The 26,508-nt window shown below is 29.9% G+C and overlaps 4 protein-coding genes across 5 annotated transcripts; 2 read left to right on the top strand and 2 right to left on the bottom strand.

Annotated features, from left to right (window-relative positions):
• The first annotated feature begins 2,195 nt into the window (after nucleotides 1-2,195).
• Nucleotides 2,196-2,975, top strand: LOC137811432 (brassinosteroid-responsive RING protein 1). The gene has a single exon (XM_068613190.2). It carries the CDS (start codon nucleotides 2,227-2,229, stop codon nucleotides 2,857-2,859), a length of 633 nt encoding a protein of 210 aa, XP_068469291.2. The 5' UTR covers nucleotides 2,196-2,226; the 3' UTR covers nucleotides 2,860-2,975.
• Nucleotides 2,976-4,676: 1,701 nt separating this feature from the next.
• On the bottom strand, nucleotides 4,677-6,830 carry LOC137811431 (uncharacterized). 2 transcript variants are annotated; one of them, XM_068613184.1, is made up of 8 exons: nucleotides 6,642-6,830; nucleotides 6,546-6,567; nucleotides 6,339-6,395; nucleotides 6,171-6,252; nucleotides 5,841-5,936; nucleotides 5,613-5,740; nucleotides 5,496-5,514; nucleotides 4,677-5,016 (listed from the first exon to the last, which is right to left on the bottom strand). In XM_068613184.1, the coding sequence occupies exons 1-8, from the start codon at nucleotides 6,733-6,735 to the stop codon at nucleotides 4,894-4,896; spliced, it is 621 nt and encodes a 206-aa protein (XP_068469285.1). In that variant the 5' UTR covers nucleotides 6,736-6,830; the 3' UTR covers nucleotides 4,677-4,893. The 2 variants fall into 2 exon arrangements, with proteins under 2 accessions (XP_068469285.1, XP_068469283.1); XM_068613182.1 differs by lacking the exon at nucleotides 5,496-5,514.
• Nucleotides 6,831-12,829: 5,999 nt separating this feature from the next.
• Nucleotides 12,830-14,748, bottom strand: LOC137811433 (uncharacterized). Its single transcript, XM_068613191.2, has 8 exons — nucleotides 14,555-14,748; nucleotides 14,450-14,471; nucleotides 14,243-14,299; nucleotides 14,075-14,156; nucleotides 13,633-13,728; nucleotides 13,404-13,528; nucleotides 13,287-13,305; nucleotides 12,830-13,199 (listed from the first exon to the last, which is right to left on the bottom strand). Exons 1-8 carry the CDS (start codon nucleotides 14,652-14,654, stop codon nucleotides 13,041-13,043), a joined length of 660 nt encoding a protein of 219 aa, XP_068469292.1. The 5' UTR covers nucleotides 14,655-14,748; the 3' UTR covers nucleotides 12,830-13,040.
• A 1,276-nt stretch (nucleotides 14,749-16,024) lies between these two features.
• Nucleotides 16,025-18,057, top strand: LOC137811429 (uncharacterized). Its single transcript, XM_068613181.2, has 4 exons — nucleotides 16,025-16,864; nucleotides 16,977-17,129; nucleotides 17,361-17,495; nucleotides 17,616-18,057. The coding sequence occupies exons 1-4, from the start codon at nucleotides 16,301-16,303 to the stop codon at nucleotides 17,655-17,657; spliced, it is 894 nt and encodes a 297-aa protein (XP_068469282.1). The 5' UTR covers nucleotides 16,025-16,300; the 3' UTR covers nucleotides 17,658-18,057.
• The last annotated feature ends 8,451 nt before the right edge of the window (nucleotides 18,058-26,508 follow it).

Below are 26,508 nucleotides of genomic sequence, written 5' to 3'. Positions count from 1 at the left end.
GTATGAAGAATGTGGTGGGCATGAAGTCTGATAACTATGTCGTTGAAAATGGCCAAAAAGTAATATTGATGCGTTCACGGGTTTTGTTGGTAAGTCAACTTCTTCACTCGCCATCAATCTATTTGTACCTAAAATTTAACGCTACTTGCACTTCTGAAACATGTTTTAACGCATACACAAATTAGCTTAAGTCATGGGCACCCATCCAACCTACCATTTATTACCAGAGGGGTCACCTACTTTTATATTGCTTTTTAGTTTAATTATTTGTTACTATTATTTTAGTCTTTTGCTACATGTTTTTGTTGTTAATGTCACAAACTTTTAATTTTTTAAATAAATTTGCTTAGTTTTTTTTTTTAGTTTTAGAGACTAATATAATATTTAAAATACTAAAATGGTAGTTCACTCGTTTGTATTGCATGCTATTATTGGTTAATGATTTTTTTCAGAGTAAAAATATTTGGAATGATAATTTATTAATTATATAAGTAGAAATTTAATTTGAAAGCAGGGATTGATGTAAAAGATGTCATATCATATCATGGAGTGGTAGTTAATGGGTCTTCATGGTCCTCTCTATTCTGGAATAGTCTTCAAAGAGTTTGAATAAAGTAATCTCCTTAGATGTTGTACACGGAAGTGTGATTCTCCAGAAAAGCCAAGTCCAAACTAACATTATGATATTTAAGATGCTACAACTACAGAATTCTTTCTTTTTGCTAAAAGGAAGAAAAAATGGTAAATGGTTGAATAAAGAGAAAAGGAAGATAGCGATAAGAGGGGCAACAGTAATGACAAATTTCTTGGTGAGAGGATAAAAATTGGTAGTGAAAGAATCAGATGAATTAATGATCTTATCTGGAAATTAATTACAACTTGCATGTCCTCTCACACTGACCCAGAATTAATGTGGTAAAGAAGATATTTCAAGTGAACCAGTTATATTGAAAGTATCGATATGAGAGGTGGAAAGAAGATAAAGACAATTGTGAATATTAGTAGAAATATTATGTGAATTAGTGTTAATAAGAGACAAAGATAATTTTTTTTTATTAAATATAAAAATCAGTTAATAAGAGATAAGTAGAAAAATTAAAATGATATGACAAACTTAATAAATCTATTAATAAATAATATAAATAAATGTAATGTTTAATTTAGTTTTATATATTTTTATGAGATAATTGGCACAAATACTGATTTAGTTTTCAAAGTATTCGTAGAAGTATCATTCTGACGCGCTTTCTTGTACATAATTATTAGTACAAGTAGATGAAGTATAACGATATACAGTAATAGTCCGTCCAAGTCGTTGTTCTGAATAGAAGAACTTGTGGAGCTTTTGAAAATTTCCGTTCAAAGAATGAATGCTCCGTCGTAAATGCAATTCAATGAGTGGGGCTTATACGCTCCCCAATGCCTATGACCAAAGTTGAGTGGTTAAGATTACAGAGTAATGTCCCCCAAAAATTTTATAGACAGAAGGCATCGTTCCAAGGTTTTCGGATAAAATCTTGTTGTCACATGAACAATTACGCCAGCTGTGACTCTGTTACTGCTCTGCTCCAGCCCTGATTTTACAGTGCTTACCCACCAAACCATCACTGCCTACAATTTATTTAAGCTGGACTGATCACATGTAGTTTTCTGATACCTTAGTAACTCATTTTTGTTTAACTTTATTTGTAAATCCACACTACTTCATTAATCATTGTAATCTAGTTTTATTTCTAGCTAAGCTGAAATATCCAACTACATATTTAAACCTCTTTAAATATTAGATTTAAGAGGAAAACGAGTCTGGATTATTCGGTTTACCTAAAATTAAGATGTTAGATTTTGATGTCTTAAAAATATGATATTTGAGAGGAAATTGAATCCAACTTTAATATGTATGAATTGTTATATTTGTGTAGTGTGATAACGGAGATTATTGTTATAACGGAAATTGAATCCAAGTTTAGGTTTTGATTGGAAGGAAGAGGGGAAGGAGCAGGAGAACGTGAAACGGAGGGAGTTGGGTGCAGAGAATCGATAGGAATATTTGGTTGCCTGTGCTGAGTAGAACAATGATTCAAGGAAGGAGAGAGAGAGAGAGTGTGAGATTAAAATAAGAGAAGAAAGCAGCGAATAAGACAGCAGTTAAAGGTAGCATAAAGCACAGTACTGTACATGCTTTTGGGGTCATTACTTTATGATCAAAATATTGTCCCATTTCATCTCATGGTCCATGCTCCATCCCTGTCATTCTCAACAAAACCAAACCCCAATTTCGGTATTTCAGATCAAAATCTCACCCCTCTATTTAACTCCTCCTTCAAAACCAAACTGTCACCTCTTCTTCCCCATCTCAACACACTTCTGCTGTCACTCACAAACATGGGCTTTCCCGTTGGCTACACAGAATTGCTACTGCCCAAGGTGCTTGTGCAGCTGCTATCCCTATTGGGCCTCATCAGGAAACTCCTCACCCTCCTCTTGTGCTACATGGGCTTCCACGATTTCTTCCAACCCGACATTGCCTGGCCGGAGATCCTCCCGGAATTGCAGTCCATGTCGGCGGTGCTCATCCGGGAAATCCTGCCCGTGGTGAAATTCTCCGAGATGGCGGCGGCGGAGGCGGCGGAGAGTTGCGCGGTGTGTCTGTACGAGTTCGAGGGAGAGGACGAGATCAGACGGCTGACAAACTGCCGCCACATATTCCACAGAGGGTGTCTGGACCGTTGGATGGGGTACGATCAAAGGACGTGCCCCCTCTGTCGGACGCCCTTCATACCCCACCACATGCAAGCTGCCTTCAATGATAGACTCTGGGCTGCTTCAGGGATCCCTCAATTCCATTACCACGATGAATGAACCCTTCACTGCTCTTTTTCTTGATGCATGCATGTTAAGCTTCTTCACCATGTTTCTGTTGTATATATTATACGGAACTTCAAACAAAACGGAAACCTCAAACTCCTTCTTAATTATTTACATGCCTAATCTTCTTCTTCCTTCCACAATTTTTTCAGTGTTCGAACCTACTACTACTAGTCTTCTTTATCAACCTACTTCTTAGATTTGCGATCTTTTATTGCTAAAGAAATTCGATTTTGATGGATTGTTTAAGTCGATGCCATCATTGCGGACAAACACTGGTATGGCACACGAGTTTATCGTCTTATTTACTATTAAGTTCGGACACTCCTGAACGTATTTCGGTATTCAAGACAAAAATTACTGAAATTCATAAAACGTGTATAGATAAAATGATTAATTTAAAAAATATTTATTAAATTTCTGATAATTATATTATAATTTTTAATATTTAATTTAAAAAATATTTATTGAATTTTTGATAATTATATTATAATTTTAATATATTTTTCTATTTTAAAAAAAATCTAAAACATACGTGTGTTGTATAAAATCTTTTATCAGTTTTACCTACACGGAGGTTAGACAAAGCTTCCACCTTTTTTAACTCCAATACATAATTAATACTGTATCAATAATCTCCATTAATAATCATAACATATTACATAAAACACCTTATCATAACAAGACATGATCCTGTTTTTACTCTGCATTGCAACGATAGATCCTTTTCCCTGTTTTCTATGTTTAATATAATTAATTTGTAGTTCTTTTTAGTTCCAAGCTTTTGTTTGTAATGCTTGTCTTGTCTATCCAAAAATAACATCTATTTAGTTTGTGTGAAGAATAATAAGATACATTTTTAGTTTCTCATTCATTATTGAAACAAATAAGAAAAGTAAACAGCATCCATGATTGTAAACAGTGATAAAAGGTTATTCTAAGACACGCTACGTACTATAGTTTTCAAGAAAAAGGTTTTTAGTGAAAAACATTTATGGGATGAAAAACTTTTAGAGGATAATTTATTTATAAAAGAATTAAAAAGTTTACTAAAATACATTGTTTAAATGGAAAATTTTAAAAATTTATGAAAATAATTTAATTATTTAAAATTATAAATTAGTGCTAAAAATAATAAACAATAAATAAAATATTTGGTCTTGCATTATTGGGCTAATCCTCTACCGGAATCGAGAACAACTATGGACCAACTACTAAAGAAAAGCGGGTGTTTCTCCCTGCATCCCAACAAATAACTTTCTGCACCCTATCATTTTTGGAAAAAATCATTTTATTTTTTTTAAAATGATTTTCAGATTATTCTTTTAGAACCTATTTTATTTTGAATTTACCATTTTAAAAATTAAAAAAAATATATTTCAGAAATAATATTTCAAAATAATTTTTTGACTTCTAAATTTCATATTTTGAAAACACATTTTACTTATGAAATCTCTATTATGAAAACATCTTTTACTTATAAAAATCCTACTCTGGAATCATAAAAAATTATCAAAAATAATCCAAATGTAGAGGTGTAGGAAGAAAAATAAAGGAGCAAGAAGAAATACTCAAGAAAAACAGCAGTTATTTATGAAAGCCTATCAGAAACTTTGACAAGATAGTATTATATTTATATATAAAAAGACTTCTCGAATTCAATTTTTTTTTCTTATTTTACATATTTAATATATTTTATTTTATTTTTTATGAGAGCAATTATTTTTTTCATGTGGTCGTTACGATTGCCACCAAACAGTTTCCAAGGAGGAGCAGTTTTACCTCCATGGAAGTCAGACAAAGCTTGCACCTTTTTCAACTCCAACACATAATTAATACTGTATCAATAATCATACCATATTACATAAAACACCTTATCATCATGATCCTGTTTTTACTGTCATAAAAATATACGGTGTTGACATATAAGAAGTTGATGGAAATGCAAACCAAGCATAAAACAGTTTTAAGAAAAATAAGGAAACGTTCTTAGGCATGTGAATAACCATAGCCTTCTCCATATGCTGGTTATGACTGTGCATACAAAGGAGGGAGTGACGAATCAAAAGTTGACATTTGTTGAGGACGGGGAGCATCCATTGGTCCACCATTTTCATCATCACGATGGTCCAATTGAAGCTTATGCTGAGTCTGCATGTAAATTCTCATTTATGGGGTTATTCTAAACACTTACAACTAAATTATTATCAACTACTATAAAACTCTTATTATAAATCATGTATCCGTGTCGAAGTCAAATACATGTATTGGATATTTATATTTGTATAACACTTATCAGTTAAATATTTAATTTAAAAAATATTTATTAAATTTTTGATAATTCTAACATAATTTAAAAAATTATATATTAATTTTTTTAAAAATAAAATTTATTGTATAAATTTTTATTGTAATTATAAAAATAAGAAACAAGTCTATTTTAACTAACCATGAACATTTTTCTATTAAAAAAAATTGAAATATAATTAGTGTACAATTTATATAATTTATAATTATATAATATAGAAACGTGTTGCACTGTATTACATTTTAGATATAATACGTATCTCGTGTATTAATATGGATCTGAGTGTATGTAATATATAGTGAATAATAAATGTCAATTTTACCTGCATGCAAGCACACATCCTACAAGATTAAAAAAGATACACATCAATTAACAATAAATTTCACTCTAAACTGCACAATCAAAGAGGAGAAAAAAGCTGCATAAAGAGAAGTCTTACGTGCAGTAGACAAGGTTAGCTAAGAAAAATAGTACTTCGGAAGCCTTTTGAAGTGGTCTATTATTTGGCACAATTAAACCAATCATAGAAAATACGCAGCCAAGTTGCTGAGTGTAAGAGATGAAACCCTGAAACGCCAGAATTACAAAATCAGTTAACAGAGTCTCATAAATGAGATATAATAGCATATTTTAGTGTGTGTGTGAAAGAGATGCAGAGAGATTTTACAATAAAGCAATTATCACACTGCGTAGTTTGAAGGTTAAATTCATCTTGTAACAGATATCGAGTTGAAGCCACTGAATTTGCAAAACAGCAGGTAACCTGAATAGTGAATGAGAGAATACATGTCAAATGTAGCAGAAAAAGGCCTTGTAAATAAGCACAGAAAATTACATGTAGAGTCACTTAGAAACCAACACAACAAATCCTGCTTGCTCTTTATTTAAATGGTAAATAAAAACTTCAAAAAAATCATTATTCATTCAGAGGCATATTAATTCAGATAACTTTTTTCAAAAGGAAGCAAAACATGTAAACAATGGTATATATATATACCTCCGTAGCGAGGCAGAGTTCAGGGTATTTACTTTCTTCACAGCGACCACTGCAGGGCATGTAACCAGCACAACATGTGTATCTGAATCAAACAAAACAAAACCATATGAAACCGATAAACCACATAATCCAGATCCAAAAGTTAGGAGAACTTAAACTGAACATTACCTTGACATATCATCATAAAGAGCTCGTTTACGCAGCATATATGACACACACGGTGCACTACGATGGGACAAACCAAGATTAGATTACTACTATGAAAATACATGAAATAGTTGGATTATAATTGTGATTAAACTAGCAAGGCATTGGAGAAGCAAAATAGAATCTAATGAGTGAAAAATTGGAAGAATGAAGGAACAGAAGACTTACCACCAGAAAGCAAAGCAACAATCTGCATATATTGAGAAAGAATATGAGAAGAGTATATGATATTTGTGTGAGTATGTGAGTGGAAATAGAACTTACAACGAATGTGATTTTGATTGCTAGTGATGAGATCAGTGTGCCAAATATTGCGGAAGTTCTGGCGAAGCCGCATGTTCTCCATCTGCGTTGCCATTTCCCTCCTCTCCTCCTTCACCTCACCTCTCCTCACCAATCATATATATAAAGTTAAGGTGATGATATATTAACACCTTACGTGTATATATTAACACCGTATAAAAATTGTATAATATTATTTGTTCTCGAACTAGGTTGGGGACTGGGAGAACTATTGTCTTCGGATGTCACTCGGTCGGTCGTGTCTCACTTCCTCCTTCGGTTATTCTCGCTGAGCGACTCCTCAGGCTGGTGGGGTACCTGCAGATGACACTCCAACGCGCAAGTCAGTGGGGTTTCGTATTCGGCTGGTTAGAATACTGTAGATAACGACGTATCTTCTTCCTTGGAATGCGTGATATTTATATTACCTTGATGAGCCCTTGCTATTGGGCCGGATTAGGGGGTTGTTTAGCGATTAGGGTTGGATTAGGTCGTTTCCTAACCGTGGATTGACCTTTGCTAATTGGGTCAACGGTTTGACTTGAGCACCTTATGTCGGTCGGCCACATATGACACGTGGTCGACCTCGTACCTTAAAGTATGGTCTTGACGCATGGGTTGACCGGGTCAACAGACCGATCGGTCATCCCGGTACATTATTGTAAATCCAATTAACAATAAAGACGTAGAATAACGGAAGTGAGACAAATCTTAGACAAGTCTTCCTATGTATGTTTCAACATTAATGCCCAAACCAACCTATGTATGTTTCAACATTAATGCCCAAACCAATGAAGTGAGAACAAGTCTTCTTATGTATGTTTCAGTAGGCAATGCTACCATTATATTGTTTGACTCACAAGTCCACTCCTTATCCTCAAAGATGGTTATCAAAATCCAATCTAAATCAATTCAAATTTAAATAATTGGATTAGATAATCCATATTTTTGTAAAAGTAATTTGGATTGGATTTTAAATTCAAATCAAATCCATATTAAAAAAGATAATTAAATTTTAAATCCAAATTCATGTTTTCTTAAAAATTTCATATAATATTAATATATATATATATATATAAATATTAAGGAAATATAATAAAACTACAATTTAGTAATACCAAAAATTGAAAATAACATAATACATATCTTAACATTCATTTTTATAAAATTGTTTTTATTTGAGTGTTTAAATTAATTTTATTTATTATTTGAAAATCCAATAATGAAACATAAGTATTAATCTTTTATTTTTATTTTTTATTAATTATTTTTTAAACTCTTTGTTCTGGAATTTACAAAGGAAAAGAAAACCATGTTAGAAAAGCCAAGTTTCAACCAGTTTTTAACGTGCACATAAATCTCTAGCAGTTAGAATTTATTTTTTAAAAACTAAATTTTATTAATGGAGAAATAAAGTAGATAGAATTTATTTTAGAATTTTTTAACTGGTTTAATTGAAAAAAAAATCAAATATTGTTATTATGAGAAGATTTGATTAGAAAAAGATTGCGAAAAGTGTCATCGCTCCTATTGAATGATGTAAATGTATCTAACATAGAATTCAGTTCAAATTCCTTTTTAATTTTATTGTCATTATTTGGAAAAACTTTTATACTCTGTCATTGAAGTAATATGTGTATTTTAATTTTTTTTTAAATATAAATATATGAATTCTTAAATATTTTCAAAAATTAATTTATATATCTCTAGAAAAAATCTGCATGAATTATAAATATTTTTTCTCTAATATTTTAATTTTATTCATTTATGACCTTACGGACAAAAAGAAAACAGATAGCTGCGCTGACAGTGAAGTTGTCGAAATAGCGGTGATAGTGCCGATGAACAGTATGGTTTATATGTGCAGATAATATTTCATTCTTATTAAAAGCTCAATGAAATATGAAATTTGAATTTTTTAACTTTTAAAATTTCTACAAATAAATTGGAAATTTGGATTTTTAAATTTTTTAAAAACTTTATAAATAAATGAAAATTTAATCTAAAAAATATAAATATAAATTTAAATAAATGGAATTTTAATAAATAAAAATGTAGTAATTTGACTCAATTAGATTCCTTTTTTACCATTACTTATTTTTATCGTAATAGAAGAAAACACAAAGAGTAAGTAAGTGCAAACAAAAAAACAACACAAATTAGATAAACAAAAACACTTTGTCCCGGTTGTTTACATTTTTTTATAATTTTTATAACACCAAAATTTCCTAAAAGTAAATATTATGATGTTTTAAATTATTACAAAATTAATATACTTATAGTTGTAGCCTTCTATAAGTCAATACAGAAAATTGATACTTATAAATATATAATAAGATTAGGCATGTAATTAATTAACAGAGATAACAAAAAATAATAATATAAGTCAAATTAATACGTAGTCAAGAATGAAAAACTAGTTAGAATTCACGTAAGCTTTTGTATCCCGTTCCAAGGCGAAGCCAAGATTCAAGCTATTTCATAACATCAATTTCCTTTTTTTGTTGACCGAAGATAACACTAAAATAATATGTAGATGAGAGACATCATTTAAATCATACATAAATTTCGTAAAGTTAAATTAAGTTAAAAAATATATTTTAAGATGGTATCAAAACTTATTTTATATCAAAACTCATTCAAGTTTTAGTTTTGATTTTAAGAAACTAATTAAGCCATCCAATTATATACAGAATTTATTTTAATATTTTTATTTTTATTAACCATTATTTTTTCGTATTATTTTTTTTCACACGTCATACTTTTAGACTTATTTCTTCTCACACAACTCATCAACACACTTCTTTTTTCCTGGAAGACTTCCTCCCTTTTCTTAGAAATTGTTTAACCTAAGAGATATTTTGTTATTAGAACATACAGTTAAGATAATTTTTAATTTTAAAAAATGTTGTTTATCAGGCTTTATTTTTTTTCTTTATATAAGATAGTACTCTCCTCCACTTTCTTTGTATTTGGTCTTATTTTAAATTATATTTCTAAATTGACTACAATCCTGTATATATCGTCAATCTTCATAATTAACGTTGTTCTCTCCTCTTTATGATAAATAAATTATATCATTTTCAGTAATTCCAAATATCGACTTTAAGACCATTTTACTACATGATCGGGTTTGACCTGTTACCTCACAACCCCTAGCTTAGGACATAAGTCAATAAGGCTAAAAAGCTTAAACATTAAATTTCAAATATCAATATATAATCTGCTTTCATCCTATTATTATACTCAGTCCTTGACTTCACACAAACAATTTTATAAAGTTTAAATATAAAACAAACAGTTTTATAAAGTTTAAATATAAAACAATCTTTAAATTGGGTTTTGTGAACTTTTTATTTGAATTTTAATAATCCAAAAAAATTATTAACTACTTAAAAAATCACATTCATTAATCATGTATCTATTTTATCAATCAAATGCTACATACTTTAAACGAATTCTCAACTAAATATATCCATAAATATCATCTAAATAAAACGAGGATAAGTACGTCTGTTTTGGATAAGGATTGAAAAAAACATTAAAATATATTAAATTTAAATTAATTTATTTTTCAAATGTTTAGATAAAATAATTTAAATTTACTAAATTTTCTTTTTCTTATTCAAATAAAACATTTCAATACCACCAATTAAAAAGATTTCATATTTTTAAAATATATCTTGTGGATTATTTTTATCAATGTCAATCAAAATCAATTTTCAATTAAATTTTATTAAAATATTTCTATTGAAATTCATAAAAAAATTATTTGATATACCTAAGATTATTTTTGTTTTTCATAAGTATTTTTAAGTGTTCTAACTAATCTGAAAGCACAACACGCAAATATAAAAGAATAACAGAAAAATTTGAAATGTTACACAATTTTAAGTTATTAAATTATTTTTATAAACTTTAACTTAAAAAAAAAACCTATATGCAAACATATTTTAACACAAACCAATTTAATTTTTTATAAGTTTAAATTACCACATAACAAAATAAATTTAATTTGCAGTGTTTTATTTCCTTTACTTTGAAATAAGTAATTATTTGTTTTGAATGAATATTTTTTAAAAATAATTTAACAAAACACAATTAGTTTTAAAAAATACAAGGGTAACATTGGAAGAAGAAGAATGATGATTTCACACTTTAACAAAACTTGAAAACCCACCCACTTTAATAAAAAAATAAATGTTTGTATTTATATAGGAAAAAAAGAATAAAAAGTAAAATTATAAATGTGAAGTTAGTGTAAAAATTTAATGAATGTAAAAATAATTAAACTTTTATAAAAGAAAATAAAAAAGAAAACAATAAATATAAGGTGGGTAAAAATTTATTGGGTTTCTAAGTATCTTTTGTATAAAATGTTTTACTAAAATATGTAGTTTAAATATAATTTTAAAAAATTCTAAAAAATTATGAAGTAATTTGATTATTTAAAATTATAAATTATGGCTAAAAATAATGAACAATAAATAAAATATTTGGTTTTGCATTATTGGACTAATCCTCTAAGGCAGTTTCTTTCTCCTACATTTTTCTTCCTGCACCCTCACAATATTATACAAAGATCAAACTGTCTTTATTAGTTTTTAAAAACCTTAAAATGCACTTGAATTATATTTATTTTTTTCATTTTGAATTATGGAATCAAAAAAATTCTGAATTGGCACTTCCGCTAAAATTTTGGATTCACCAATCCATAATTCAAAATATGTATTTCACATTAAAAAATCCATCATTCAAAAAAAAATTCCGGATCCACCAATTTGTAACATAAATATGCATTCCGAATTCAGAAATCCATAATTCAAAAAAAAGCATTCTGGATCCAAATTCAAAAATTAATAATTTATACAAAATTTGCTTCTAAAACACCGCGTCATCCGAAAAAAAAAATGATTCAGTTCTCGATTGATGAATCCATAACACAGATCCTGATTTCCGGTAACTACGGTGTCCTTTTACAAATAAAAGATCAATGCCAGTTTTGAAATTTAGAAAATTGTGAGAGTACAATAAGAAAAACGTAGGGGTGCAGGAAGAAGATACCTAACAACAAATGCACTAACTACAAAGAAAAGGGTTGTTTCTTTCCGTATCCTAACAAATATTTTTCTGCATCCCATCATTTTCCAAGAAAACTGATTTATCCCTTTGAAAAATGATTTTTGAATTGTTTTTGTTTTGGATATTTCTAGAACATATTTTTTTAAACATATTTTTTATTTTATTTTCAAATTTACTATTCTAAAAATAAAAAAAATGTGCTTTGAAAAGGATATTTTGAAATGATTTTTTGTGTTCCGAATTTTCTATTCCAGAAACACCCTTTGTTTATGGAACTACTATTCCGAAAACATTTTTTTTTATGGAACTCCTATTCTGGAATCACCCAAAACTACAAAAGGATAATTTCATTATTTCAAATAATGTAGGGGGTGTTGGAAGAAAAATATAGGAGTATGGAAAAAAAATGTAAGGGTGAAAGAAAAGCAGCAGTTATTTATGAAAGCCTTTAGAAACTTTGTCAACATAGTAATAAGACATTTCATTTTCTCCAAAAATAAAAAGAATATCCCCAACTCAAAAATATTTACTTACCTCTGCTTAAAAATAACCATTTTTAAAAAAAAATAATGATCAGTGTCTACAAGACACATAAAAATCTGCATATGATTTGATAATTTTCTAATTCCCGACATTACTGTAACAATATTTTAAAAATTCAGAAACTAAACGAGGTTTTACTCAAAATTATGACAGAATCATTTTTTTTATATATAATCACATTACAACTTTCAATATTATTTTAATATTTTTTATATTATTTAATTTTAATTTTATCTTTTATTATATATTTATTTTTAAATTTATCACATAGAAAATGGTATACAACTCGTAAAAGTATCATTTTTCCAAAATTATATGGCAGGAATGTATACATAGTGTAAGTAACCAGAATAATGAAAAAATACATTCATTATAATGCATTAAAATTATAATAGCAGGAAGTAGTCACTCAACTATATACTATTATACTCATATATTTAAAACATCTTTACTTAGTCATTAGAGAATATTTTATAGATGAATTTTTTTCTTCTCTTTGATTAGACAACTCGATTGAGCTCGTCCACATAAAAAGTCATCTTCTCTTCACTTGGAAACTCTCCAATTCTAATTTCCATAAGATCAAGTAGAAAACAAAGTATAATACCATTGTTTTGTATAAGGGAAGCACAACCTGATAACTAATAAACTAATTTGACCAAAATCATGTATAACTATGGTGTTGACATGAATAAGAAGTTGATGGAAATGCAACCCAACCATAAAAGCAGTCTTAAGGAAAATGAAGAAACGTTCTTAGGCATGTGAATAACCATATGCTGGTTGTGGTGCATACCCCACAAAAGGAGGGACTGCGTGGTCAAAACGTGACATTTGTTGAGCACTGGGAACACCCATTACTGGTTGGGGTCCAAATTTTCCATCACGCTTGTCCATTTCAATCTTATGCTGAGTCTGCAAGAAAATTCCCGTTTATGGTGTTATTCTAAACACTTACAACAAAACTATTAACAATTTGTGGGTAATAAATGTTAAATTTACCTGCATGCAAGCACACACCCTACAAGATTAAAAAAGATACACATAAATTAACAATCAATTTCACCATAAACTGCAGAACCAAAGAGGAGAGAAAGGCTGCATAAAAAGAAGCCTTACGTGCAGTAGACAAAGTCAGCTAAGCAGGATAGTAGTTGGGAAGCCTCTCGAAGTTCACTATTTCCCACAATTAAAGCAATGATAGAAAATATGCAGGCTAGTTGTTGAAGGCAAAACATGAAACCCTGAACGCCAGAATTACAAAATCAGTTAACAGAATATCATAAATGAGGTATAGTAGCATATTTTAGTGTTCTTTGTGTGTGTGAAAGAGATGCAGAGATTATACAATAATGCAATTATCACATTGCGTAGTTTGAATGTTAAATTCATCTTGTAACAGAAATCGAGTTGAAGCCACTGAATTTCCAAAACAGCAGAGAACCTGAAAAGTGAATGAGAGAATACATGTAAAATGTAGCAGAAAAAGGCCTATTAAGTAAGCACAGAAAATTACATGTACAGTGACTTAGAAACCAACACAAAAGAAATCTTGCTCGGTCTTAAAAATCATTATTCATTCCGAGACGTATTAAATCAGATAGTAGACTTATAAAGTAATAACCTTGAAATAAAATGATACCATATTAAAAGTGAACTTTAAATTTAATTCAACTTTATAAAATTTACATCTCCTTATATACTATAAAATATCTTAATCACCATATACTATAATATAAAATGTCTTAATCACTTAGAATATTCAACCAAACATGTAAAGAATGGTATACCTCCGTAGCGAGGCAGAGTTCAGGGTATTTACTTTCTCCACAGCGACCACTGCAGGGCATGTAACCAGCACAACATGTGTATCTGAATCAAACAAAACAAAACCATATGAAACCGATAAACCACATAATCCAGATCGAAAAGTTAGGAGAACTTAAACTGAACATTACCTTGACATATCATCATAAAGAGCTCGTTTACGCAGCATATATGACACACACGGTGCACTATGATGGGACAAACCAAGATTAGATTACTACTATGAAAATACATGAAATAGTTGGATTATAATTGTGATTGAACTAGCAGGGCATTGGAGAAGAAAAATAGAAGCAAATGAGTGAAAAATTGGAAGCAGGAAGGAACAGAAGACTTACCACCAGAGAGCAAAGCAACAATCTGCATATTTTGAGAAAGAATATGAGAAGAGTATATGAGATGTGTGTGGGTGAGTGAGTATGTGGGTGGAAGATAGAACTTACAAGGAGTGTCAGATTGAATGGTGGTGAAGAGATCAGCGTGCCAGAAATTGCGGAAGTTCTGGCGAAGCTGCATCTTCTCGATATGCTGCTGCGATGCCATTTCCTTCCTCTGCTTCACCTCTGCTCCCCTCTCCAGTAATCAACCAAGTCCACCCAACAACAATACATAAGGAAACAAAGACCCGACCCAACACAAGTGAGAACAAGTCTTCATATGTACTTGTCAACGTTAAAAACAATGCTACCATTATTATGTTTTAAACTTTTCAAGTCATCACCAATTGTCTTATTCTTAACTCACAAGTTCCCTCCTTATAATAGTCGTAATAGAAGAACAGAGCAAGGAAGCTCATATATTCACACCATCTACACATCATACATACACCTAATCTCCTAATCTCCTAATAAATTAATATTTTTATTATTTTTATTTTATTTTTTAATTTAAAATATTATATTATTAAATTTGGAGTGTTAAAAGAAAAGTTTTCCAACTAAATATTATGGTCTTTTAAGGTTGGGCCGTCCACTAAGTATATTTGTTGTTAATTAAGTTTAAGGTTCTGTAGTGTGTTTAAGTCGTCATCAATGATTGGAAGTGATTGCTTCTGCTATCAAAAATGGAAATTTTTTCATTAACACCACAAACAGTAAAACACACACTTGACAACTTTTTTATAATAATATTTTAAATTAAAAAATAATAAAAATATTAATATTTCAGGATGTTACGGGTAGGTATTTAGTATTCACGGTTTCAATATATCATCTCCCATAAAAAATATTTAAAATAATATTTACCATTTTTTACCACGTATATCAAATGTTTTTCTTACTCAATGATAATTTCTATTTGGATGTTTAAACAATGGAATAATAAAATCTTTAAGAGTGGAATAAATAATCTGTTTTCTAGGTTTTGACCTTCTATTTAATTTGAGTTGAATAAATAATCTGTTTTAAGTTATTAAATTATTTTTATAAATTTTAACTTAAAAAAAATCCATATACAAACATATATTTTAACACCATTTTTTTATAAATTTAAATTACCACATAATAAAATAAATTTAATTTGCGGTATTTTATTTCCTTTACTTTGAAAGAACTAATTATTTTTCTGAATGAATATATTTAAAAAATAATTGAACAAAACACAATTACTCTTAAAAAATACAAGGTAACATTGGAAGAAGAGGAATGATGATTTCACACTTTAACAAAACTTGAAAATCCTCTCTAATAAAAGAAATGTTTGTATTTATATAGGAAAAAAAAAAGGTAAAATTATAAATGTGAAGTGAGTTTAGAAATTTAATGAATGTAAAAAAAACAAACTTTTGTAGTTATAAAACAAAATAAAATGATAGATATAAGGTGGGTAAAAATTTATTGGTTTCTAAATAATTTTTTTTTATTTTTATTTTATAAAATGACACCTTTTTATAGGGAACTAACAATGAGAACCATGGACTCACGCACCCACTCACTCGTGGTCTCTTTCTGTGTCATTCATTAGAGAGAGAGAGAGAGAGAGAGTGAGGAGTTAGTAATGAATTTGGAATTGTGTTGTTGCTGCAGTGCAGGCCTTCCATTAAATAAGTCAGAGATTTGCGGCTTCTCATAAGCAAACACACAAAAACTTTGTTACTTCCATTTTTTCATTGAATCAAAGAAACTACAACTTTACTTCAGTTGCAGAGGACTCAGGGTAGTAGAATTGTATCTCTGCTTCTGTTAATTTCAATGTCTTCTGATCTCTATACTTTTGACATTCCTTTTCCCAGACATTCAGACACAGACAACATGGTCTCCTATGATGCAGATGGAAATCTTATGTTTTTATCTGACCCTTATTCCTTCCCTTTCCTCACTGCCTCTCCAGTGCATGATGTGCCTCAAGGGAACCCTTCTTTCTTCTCTTTTTCTCCCCAGGAAAAGGAGAGTCTCTATCATGCTGACCCGGCGCAGCCTCTGTCAAATGGCTCAAATATAAAGTCTGAGTTTAGAAGTTTCTCTGCTTTGCATGGCTCCGAAGTGACAACAAGTGAGGAGTGCCAAATGGTTGTGGATTACTTCCGCAATCACCACTTTCTTTCTCAAACTTCCCATGCATCTGACAGTGCATCCAAGGTAATACAAAGGAGCTTCAGCTGTAACTCTTTTGGTGGGAAGCCAGATTTCCCCTTTGAACCTCACCCTGACGCTCTCATGGACACCCCAAATTTTCAATGCCATGCTCTGCTTTCCCCTGAAAACAATTTCTTCATGGGACAAATGAGGAGGGTGTGCAGTACAGGAGATTTACAGGTTCAATAACAAACCTCGGTCTTAAATTTATTAACTTTTGTAATAAACTTTTAATGTTGTACTTATCGTCCTTTGTAATTAGTTACTAAGTTATGTTTTAGTTTCTGTTCAGAACACCAAAGCAACAGATATGTCTCAAGTGGAGAGCCCCTTGTTGGAGGAGGCATACTTCAAAGTGGGGCGTTACAGTGCCGAAGAAAGAAAAGAAAAAATCTCGAAATACAGAGCGAAGAGAAGCCAGAGGAAGTTCAACAAAATTATTAAGGTAATCGATATGTTTTTGTTTTAATTTTGATTTTTGACTATTGGTTTAGTGCCAATAATTGAAAGACAAGAATGAGAATGGTGTATTAGTTTATGAAAGATACGAAGGAATTTAGAGAGAAATATATACGAATGCATGATTATGAGAAGAAAATGGATAAAGAATAGAATTGAAAAAGAAAAAGGTCTGACTGAATGTGTTGTTTTTGATGGTGGTACCAACCAAAACCAGTATGCATGCCGAAAGACGCTAGCCGACAATCGAACCCGCATACGTGGCAGATTCGCTCGCAACGACGAAATCAGCGAGATTCCGAAAGCACTTTCATCAACTTCAACCACAGAAGAATATGAAGACGAATTCTGGGTAAATAAATGCTACTGACATAACATTTCATTGCTCTTCTTAAATCTCAAGCAATAACACATTCACATGTTGCTAATAAGTTAAATGGGGTGTTCAATTCTGGGACATATTTTTATGCAGGTTGAATTCATTGAAGGATTAAACGAGGAGGTGATCGGTTAGAGGGTAGCAGAAGAATGTGCAGAGAGTTCTGTGTGTGTGTGTGTCTTTGGAGTCTTGACAGAAGCATCTTTTTGGAAGACCCCTTTTATGATACCACTCCCAACCAAACAAAACAGCCTTTAGTAAGCAAAGGAAAAGATTACCAAAGGCTTTTCAATTTATCTTTGTTAATAATAAAACCTGTATATGATATGGAAGTCAAATGTGAGTTGGTAGTTAGAGCTTGCTTTCACTTGTTTCTGTTTCATTTTTATTTCTCCTTTCTATTTTTGGTTTCCATTTGTTCATTGTACATAACCATGTATCATATTCAGTAATAAGGCAATGTATTGCTACAAAATATGTACACACTCAATAACTATGCTTATTCTCCTATTCAATAGAAAGTTATATTGGATTCTATTACGTAATTGATAGAAATTATTAAAAACAGCATTATAGTACTCATTTTGCAGGTACGAAAGTATACACATCTAATGTAGTATTCAGAAAAAATGGGTGAGTTGGGTAGTAAATGAGGCTTTAAAAGCAACAAATTTAGTTTTACGAGACGTGAGTAATTACTTTCAGTAAGAACTTATTTGCAGTGTATTATGTAAGTCTTCCAGGATACAATATGAACTTCTCGATAATTTTTAAATATCAGATCTAGCAAGTTACTCTTAATAGAATAAGAACCCAATAGAACCTAGAAATATAATAGTAAAATAAAATAAAGTAAATAAGGAGAGAGAAAGTGAAAAAGTGAAAGAAGGTGAGAGGAAGAAGGTGCAGCCCGGTGGGTGAAGAAGATAAAGAAGATGAAATGTGAAATGCGATTGGAAAATCCTTGTTTATATAGGAAAAAAATGTAACGGCTACAACTCCCGAGATGAACAGAGGTCTCGAAGGTCCAAGTCGCCTTGCCTTCGTGTGTGAAGAGAAACGAAAAGTTTGTTCAAAAGTTTCCGCAAATCGTGCTGAACCTTGAGACCAGGTTTGTGAATCAAAATTGCAGGTTCATGAATCAAAAAACACATTCTCTGTTTTCCATTTTACACGATCACACTTTGTTTTTTGGTTTTGCAATATCTACTCATAAGTTCATATGATTTTACAACAAGTTGGACGTGTAGAGTGATCGCTCGGAGATGGATAAAATGATTGGTTGTTTAGTTTCATTAACTTAGAGGAGGATCATCCATATCTTGATATTAAAGGATTTTTATTCCATCAAAATAAATTAAAAAAATTCTGAATAATCAGGTAAGTAAAGGAGAATATTTATGACAGAAGAAGATAATAAAGTTAGATTCAATGATAACAATATATATACATATATATAAAGAAAAAAAAAACGAATTACACACTAAACTTATTTTTTACTATATAAATGTTTTAAGTCAGAATTCACCTATACCCTTCTCTGCAACATGATGAAATTAGAAAATGGAAATGATAGATGAAGATTTAATAGTACCTAACTATTAGGCGGCGGCAACAAGAGAAAAAGAAGCATCCACTTAGAGTAATCATTCGTTTTCTATTGAAGTGGTGTTTTGTTGCATTATTACAATTTTCTTAAGTGGGATTTCTCTTCTCCAAATCAGATACTGGTCAAATAAATTCCAAGGATAAAGGACGGTTACTCAGTAGTTTATGTTTAATCTTTTTTATGCTGTCAAATCATTACCCCATGATCATTATACTTAACACAATAACAATAAATCTCAACAAAAAAACATGAGCCTCCAGTTTCTTAACACAAAATTAATCTTTCAACCCTCTCTGTCTGTAATGGAACTTCATTCATAATAATCTAATATATCTTCTACAAAGTGAAGTTTTTTTAAAATTTTAAATACAAAACAGTCATGTGGTAAAAGATCTTTGTCTTTATGCTTACAATTCTTTTATCGCAGCTTATAATTAAGAAAATTTATATAATATTTTAATTTTATGACAAGTATTATAAATATCTTATTAGCAATATTTTTATTTAAAAAAGTAATTTTTTTACATTAACGGTATATAATTATTCAATTCATGAAATATAAAAGTATTGCATATAAAAATAAAAATAAACAAAGCCTTGAAGATATATCAACAGACAAGCAGATACCAGGACATGACTGCTTTTACAGATTCCCTTGTTAAATAATGAGGTGTCAGTACAAAGAGATGCTTCTGATCTTCTTTAGATCATATCCATTTTCATAGCCCTCTTCAATTTTGGCATCTTTTTGTACATTTTAATAATTAAATTAAAAAATGTTTCTAGCTCAAAGTAATTAGTTGAAGAAAATTAAATATATGTAATCAATTCATTGAATTAATTTTTTTTACACAAATAACTACGAATTGATTTAATGAAAAATATTTAGTAAAACTTCTTTAATAAATATAATTATGAAAAATATATTGACATGAAACCTTATAAAATGTATATTTTTGGATAACAATATCTTTATCTGTTTATTGTTTATAGTTTTGAGTTAATTTTGAATTATTGTTATCTAAATTAAAAATAAGATATTTTAAACAGAAAATAGTATAGATGGGGTAATTATTGAATTGAATAATAAAAAGGATTCACTTTGTCACTTCAAGACTAGTGGAACAATATGGCACCAAGAAGATGGAGTTGTTTAGTTCTATTTTTATTTGATCTAAATTAGATAATCCTCACAGTAAAATATTATAAGAGAAAATAATAAGGGTTTTTTCAAAAATAGCGAAAGAAAAAAAAAGGAAAGAAATACGATTATATATTACTTTAATAAAATAAAAATATTAATGAATATATAAAATTATTCATAAAAAAATTATTTTAGTAAAAGAAAATTATAAATTAGTGAAATAAACTTAAATTTAACTGAATTGACAAAAAAAATAAGCTGATGGTATATTTGATTATTTATATATATATTGTGAAAAAATAATTTTATTGTGAAATAATCTAAAATGATTTTAATTATAGATGAAAAGGAAGTTTTTGTATTTGTTTTCAAAACTCGTTTTTTATTAAATAAAATAAAAAACTGTTATCTATATTTTCTATCTTTTTTTTAGTTATTATCTATGAAGTTCAACCACTTCTCTTAAATGGTATGTCGGTGTCGTATACTTATATCGGACACCAACACTTGTAGGACACGTATCCGTGAAGTGTCTAATTCAAAAAGTATTTGTTGGATTTCCGACAATTATAGTACGGTTCTAACATAATTTAAAAAATAAAAAATTCATTAATTTTCTAAAAATCCAAACTTGTTGTATAAATTTTTATTATGATTATAAAAATAAGAAACAAATTCTTTTGAACCAGTTATGAAAAACATTTATCTGGTCCAAAAAATAATATGAAACATACTTGTATACATAAATCTTTATTATCAATTTATATAATTCATAATTATCACTACAAGAAAATCATGAAATAGAAACCAATTTTTAGATACCAAAATAATTAGTTACAATAGGAACTAAAATAGAGACCATTTTAGAAACTAAAAAAAAAATTGATTTCTAAATTAGTTTTTATTATTTTTTATTATTGTTAAATAGTTTCTAAATTGGTATCTAATTAGCAACTAAGGTTTTAACTACCAATTATTTAGTTTCTAAATTTGGTAGCAAAATCCTTGGTTGCTAATTAGATACCAATTTAGAAACTATTTAACAATAATAGAAAATAATAGAAACTAATTTAGAAACCAAATTTCTTTTTAGTTTCTAAAATGGTATCTAATTTAGTTACTATTGCAACTAATTATTTTGGTTTCTACAAATTAGTTTCTATTTCATGATTTTCTTGTAATGTATATAATATATAGATCTGTGTTCCTATATCCTACCTTTTAGATATTATACGTATTTTCATATCCGTATCCATATCGTATCAGTGTTAAAGTCGGTGCTACATAGGTTATTATAATTTATATTTTTGACTCACGGTAGAACGAGGTACTTCTGTTATCAGAACCAAAAATCTTGTTTAAAGATATCTGAAGTGTGCATTTATTTTAACATGCTACAACTTGACACATTTATGAGGAGTTTGAATGCTCACTTTTTTATTTTAATTATATTTTTCTTCCTACTTGTCCTTTTTTTTTATATTTGTTGAGAGGTTAATAAGTTGACATTTATTTTTCTTATTGGAAGTTTCTCTGAAATTTACAAAAGGCTAAAAATGCTTTAGTTAGTACTTTAATTTTGGATCAATTAAAGGTAACCATATGTGATACTTATTTACGAAAGACTTACATGATCTTCATTCCCATTAGGATATGTAATTTTCATGTGCAAATAGAATTATGATTTTTTAATTCCCATTGTTTTTTATTATTTACTCTTGTTGTTGGATATATATATATATATATATATATATATATATATATAATGATGTGAAAGTTATTTGATACAATAAGTGACTGTAGAGTTAAAACTCGCGAATCTAATAGCAACAACTAAAAAACTCCTGAATCTAATCAATAGCAAGCTATCTTAATATTTTTTGTATAGAATCTTTAAAATTAAAAAAGCTAATGAGAAGTGATTATTATTAATAAAAAATTTGGAATGGCCCTCACTTGCAATAGTTTGTATTATTAAATAGAATGTGATGGAGGTTTTGAAGGGAGATATATAGATGGAGAGAGCAGTAGAGAAAATAATGAATAAAGAATGATGATAAAATTGATCATGAGAACCTAAAATGATTCCAAAGTCCCCACTTTTGACCATCACAGCCTGGCAAAAATGAATGATGAAAACTACTTCAACACCATATCATTGCAGAGCCATGGATTATATAAGAGGAAGACTTTTTATTAATTTTGAATCTTGCCTCTTAGAAAGCCCCAACAGATAGAAATTTTCAGATGAAAAGAGAAAATGAGTGCTTAGGAAAGTTATGCATTGGACTTGTCCTTCTGTCAGCTCCAACAAAAAGTGTTTTTCTGGAGATTTCATTAACGATCATGAATGAGAAAGAAAATGTGTTTTGTGTTATGCACACGATTTCAGCAGAAAAAAGAGAGGTTGTGTACTATTCACGATACAACTTACAAAAATATAGTATTCCTAATATGAAACTTGCATACAAATTTATTTGAGGTGAGGTATTAGCATTCTATTTTCCTTTTCTTTCTCTTGCATAAAAGCTGTACCGGTTGGTATCGAATGAGTCTGTCCCGATCTCAGTAATCGGATGATTGAGTCAAACAACATGAAAGAACAAAATAAACAAACGAACAACAACGTTAAATGAATCAAATAACATCCTGAAATATACGAAAAAATATTTTCAACACAATAGATGAAACTGATTAACTAAAGGAACATTTCCTGATATTAAGCCCATCAAGACTCAAGGCCCAGAAACCAATAATAATAGAGTTTTCCGTTGAGAAATAAAATACGTTTTTTTGCATTCGGCTAAAATACACTTAAATCATAATACTAACTTGAACGTCGAAGTGTAATCAACCCGTACTCCAGGTACTCTCGACCGACCGAACATCTGTATTGAAGGAAGAAGATTTAAAAGAATTTAGAGATCACCGACATATCAGCAATTATACATTCAGTCACAGGTACTATCTGAATTTCATAATGGATCGAAAAATTCTTGGACCGAGCTGGATTTGAACCAGCTTAGAGTAAAAAGCAAAAATGTAAATAAGATTGAAAAACACAATCCATTAGATATGTAGAGAATATATGTAACTTAAATACTTTGTCTTTGAAGGTTTGACATTTTGGAATGAATGATGAGAATGGTAGAAAAAGAAAGGGAGCACTTGCACAAATGCTTGGTAAGGTGTTTTTGGCATAGGTTTTGTGGGTGTTTTTGTTTGGTATGGAATTCATTGTACATAATCAAATTCAATTTACCTACGTTAAAGGTGAAAGCAATTAATGAGAATATTCCAGGAGTCAACTTCCAAGGTCTTCGCATGCAGGTTCCTCACTAATAACGTTCATCACTTCTCAACTCTCACCAAATTTCTGATAGCGACACACTTGGTGATGTCTCAGTGCGTTTGCACGCACTTGTTTTCTTTTGTTTCAATTAACTCCACTACAACAAATTCTTTCATACCATCCCAAATGAAATGCCATACATTTTAGGCTCAATTCAGGACGTTTCAATTCTTCTAAGTTCAGATTTATAACAAAAACTCTTTTCCTACCTGTTGGTGTAGAGACTAAAGTTACAGTTTTTTCAAGAAATAAAAAGTACCCATTTAAATAAAAATTAAAGGGAGTTTCTTTATGCCTCCTAAACTTTTTTTCCTGCACCCTCATAATTTTTAAAATTTCCAATTTTTTTTTATCTTTTATTTAAAAAGATATCGTAGATGAGTTGCTTTGTCATTATTCTTTTTCTTTGTTTATATGAGGCACTGGGAAAAAAAATTACGGAATTTTAATTTTGGACTAAAAATCAAATTACTCGTTGTTCCATAAATCTAGCGACTGCACTACCTTAAAAAGATTTACTAATGAAATAATATTCCTAATGGCACAAAGAAGATTGAGTTCTTTAGTCCTATTTTTATTTGAGATAAATTAGAAAAATATTATAAGAGAAAATAATATGGGTTTTTCAAAAAATAGGGAAGAAAAAAAAAGAAAGAAATACGATTATATACATACTACTTTAATAAAATAAAAATATTAATGAATATAAAAATTATTCATAAAAAAAAATATTTTAGTAAAAGAAAATTATAAATTAGTGAAATAAACTTAAATTTAACTGAATTGACAAAAAATAAGTTGGATAGTATTTGATTATTGTTCTCGCAGGCTCGAAGTCGGTTAGATTATGAATGAGCTCTTCTTGGTCTCTCTTATGGTACTCGGTCGGCCAACTGGATGAGGCGCTGGTAACTACCTCTAAGCTTTAGCGAACTGATCTTCTAGGGACGAGGGGGACTCCACCTGCTATTACACTCCGACGCTCAAGTAAGTGAAAGCACAAAATATAGTGTATATAGTGGAATATATTGTAAAGATGCAAGTTGAGTTACTCCCTGTGAGTAGTTGTCTATTTATAAGCCTTCATGGGCTTACTTTGGTTCCTCCAAGCGTTAATGTGTCATATTACGGTAAGTTTCCATAAAATCTGAATATCATACATATAAATTGGAACATTTAAACAACATAATCAGGGATATTGAGGATGATATTTATTACGTTATCGGGGACATGGTATCAGTATTTATTACGTTATCGGGGACATGTGTGAGCAGGAAAAAACGTTAAGCTTTCCTTAAGCGGGTTGTCTATTATTGGTGTCATGTGGTACTGGGCTGAGGCCCAAATGGTCGTGCTTTTGGGTCTGTGAGGTCGGCTTATGGCCCATGTCAGCAACTCGTGTTGTTGCTCTTCCCGTATGGGCCTTCAGTGAGCTCGGCAAAATGCCAACCAGATACGTGACGGTACACAAAATAAAAACTTGTTATCTATAATTAAACAAAAGGAAGTTTAATTGTTATTTTTTAATATTAATTAATATTGTACTTGAAATGAAACAAATTGTTCTTTGTTGCAATGGACAAACCAAAGGTCACAACATTGTGCAGTTTTTTATTGTTCACAATCGTACTCTTTTCTTCTTTGTTCCTCTATAAAATCTTCTTCTCTACTACTTCCTTCTTGGTGTTTTCTCTATTATTCATTTTCTCTCCTGCTTACTTCTTGGTGTTTTCTCCATTATTCATTTAATGGCGCCTAATGCTGAAGAAATCATTAGACTTGAAACAAGAGGAGTCTTTTGGTCCATGAACAATCGTGGTGAAGTATGTATATTTTTCTTTTTTTTCTAAAATTTGTCCTTTTAAACAGTTTCTTCATTTCCTGACTTTTTATTCTTTATTTTAAAATCAATAGCTTGGTGATGACTTTTTACGGCAAGTGCACCGCTTTGTCAGAAGTAATAATTGTCCCTAAGGACGAATATCGATCCCACAAGGAACAATGAATTATCAAGTACAATAATCGCTAAATATAGAACAAAACAATTAAAAGTGTATTGAAAGTAGTTGGGTTGGCAATGATTAATCAAAAAACAAACAAAGAATTAGTTGTTTCAATTGGACAAATAGGGATTAGGTTTCATCTCTCTCACTCTCATGTATTTTGATTAGCATGTCAATATTAAGTTCTTTAATTGAAATTGATGCTCGTATAAAAATCATTTATATCGATTCCTCGCATATAAAATCCTTAAGAATGTTCCTTAACTATCGATCCCTTGCATAATTATAAGAACAACTTAGAACGAAGCTCAGACGTTAATAGCAATTAACATTTCAAGCCTATTCCTAACACTCAAATATGTTAAGTATTGTTGTTTAGGTCCAAACCCTAAAAATACCTCCCGGTTAGATTTAAGATTCTCAATTTGTCACGGAAAATTAAAAGTAAAACAACAATACCAATAATCAATCAAGAACTGAATATTAATATATAAGATATCACCTCAATACATAAGAGTTTGAGCAGATTACTCCCAATCCCCAAATGGTAGAATTAGCCACGCATACTTCTAGCACCTTCCATTCTCCCAATTGGGTTACAATTCACTCTATGATGTTTTCCTCTCAATCTGGCACACTACAGTTGAGCCTCTAGCCCTCTATATATCCTAGTTTTCTAGGGTTAGGTTGCTTCCTATGTCGCGCTAATGGGCTAAATGATAAAACATAGAAAAGCCCAATCTTTCTTTGCATCTTTTGTCATTTTGGGACCTTCTATCTTTATCTTTTTAGCTCAAATCATTCATCTTAAATCCAAATCTCCAATCTTCCTTAGAAATCTGCAATTAACACCAAATTTGGGAATAAAATACTCTTAT

This window comes from Phaseolus vulgaris, chromosome 2, assembly GCF_051622355.1.
Source record: "Phaseolus vulgaris cultivar YP4 chromosome 2, ASM5162235v1, whole genome shotgun sequence".
Lineage (NCBI taxonomy): Eukaryota > Viridiplantae > Streptophyta > Magnoliopsida > Fabales > Fabaceae > Phaseolus > Phaseolus vulgaris.
The sequence above is the reverse complement of the archived record's forward strand: the minus strand, read 5'-3'. Positions and strand labels throughout refer to the sequence as shown.

Coding starts and splice junctions, on each gene's coding strand:
- LOC137811429 (XM_068613181.2), top strand. CDS start 16,301: ATGTCTTCTGATCTCTATACTTTTGACATTCCTTTTCCCAGACATTCA. Junction 17,130..17,360: donor AGTTCAACAAAATTATTAAG/GTAATCGATATG, acceptor AACCAAAACCAG/TATGCATGCCGAAAGACGCT. Junction 17,496..17,615: donor AATATGAAGACGAATTCTGG/GTAAATAAATGC, acceptor ATTTTTATGCAG/GTTGAATTCATTGAAGGATT.
- LOC137811432 (XM_068613190.2), top strand. CDS start 2,227: ATGGTCCATGCTCCATCCCTGTCATTCTCAACAAAACCAAACCCCAAT.
- LOC137811431 (XM_068613182.1), bottom strand. CDS start 6,735: ATGGCAACGCAGATGGAGAACATGCGGCTTCGCCAGAACTTCCGCAAT. Junction 6,253..6,338: donor CTTTATGATGATATGTCAAG/GTAATGTTCAGT, acceptor TGTTTGATTCAG/ATACACATGTTGTGCTGGTT. Junction 5,937..6,170: donor AACTCTGCCTCGCTACGGAG/GTATATATATAT, acceptor TTCACTATTCAG/GTTACCTGCTGTTTTGCAAA.
- LOC137811433 (XM_068613191.2), bottom strand. CDS start 14,654: ATGGCATCGCAGCAGCATATCGAGAAGATGCAGCTTCGCCAGAACTTC. Junction 14,472..14,554: donor CATTCAATCTGACACTCCTT/GTAAGTTCTATC, acceptor CAAAATATGCAG/ATTGTTGCTTTGCTCTCTGG. Junction 13,729..14,074: donor AACTCTGCCTCGCTACGGAG/GTATACCATTCT, acceptor TTCACTTTTCAG/GTTCTCTGCTGTTTTGGAAA.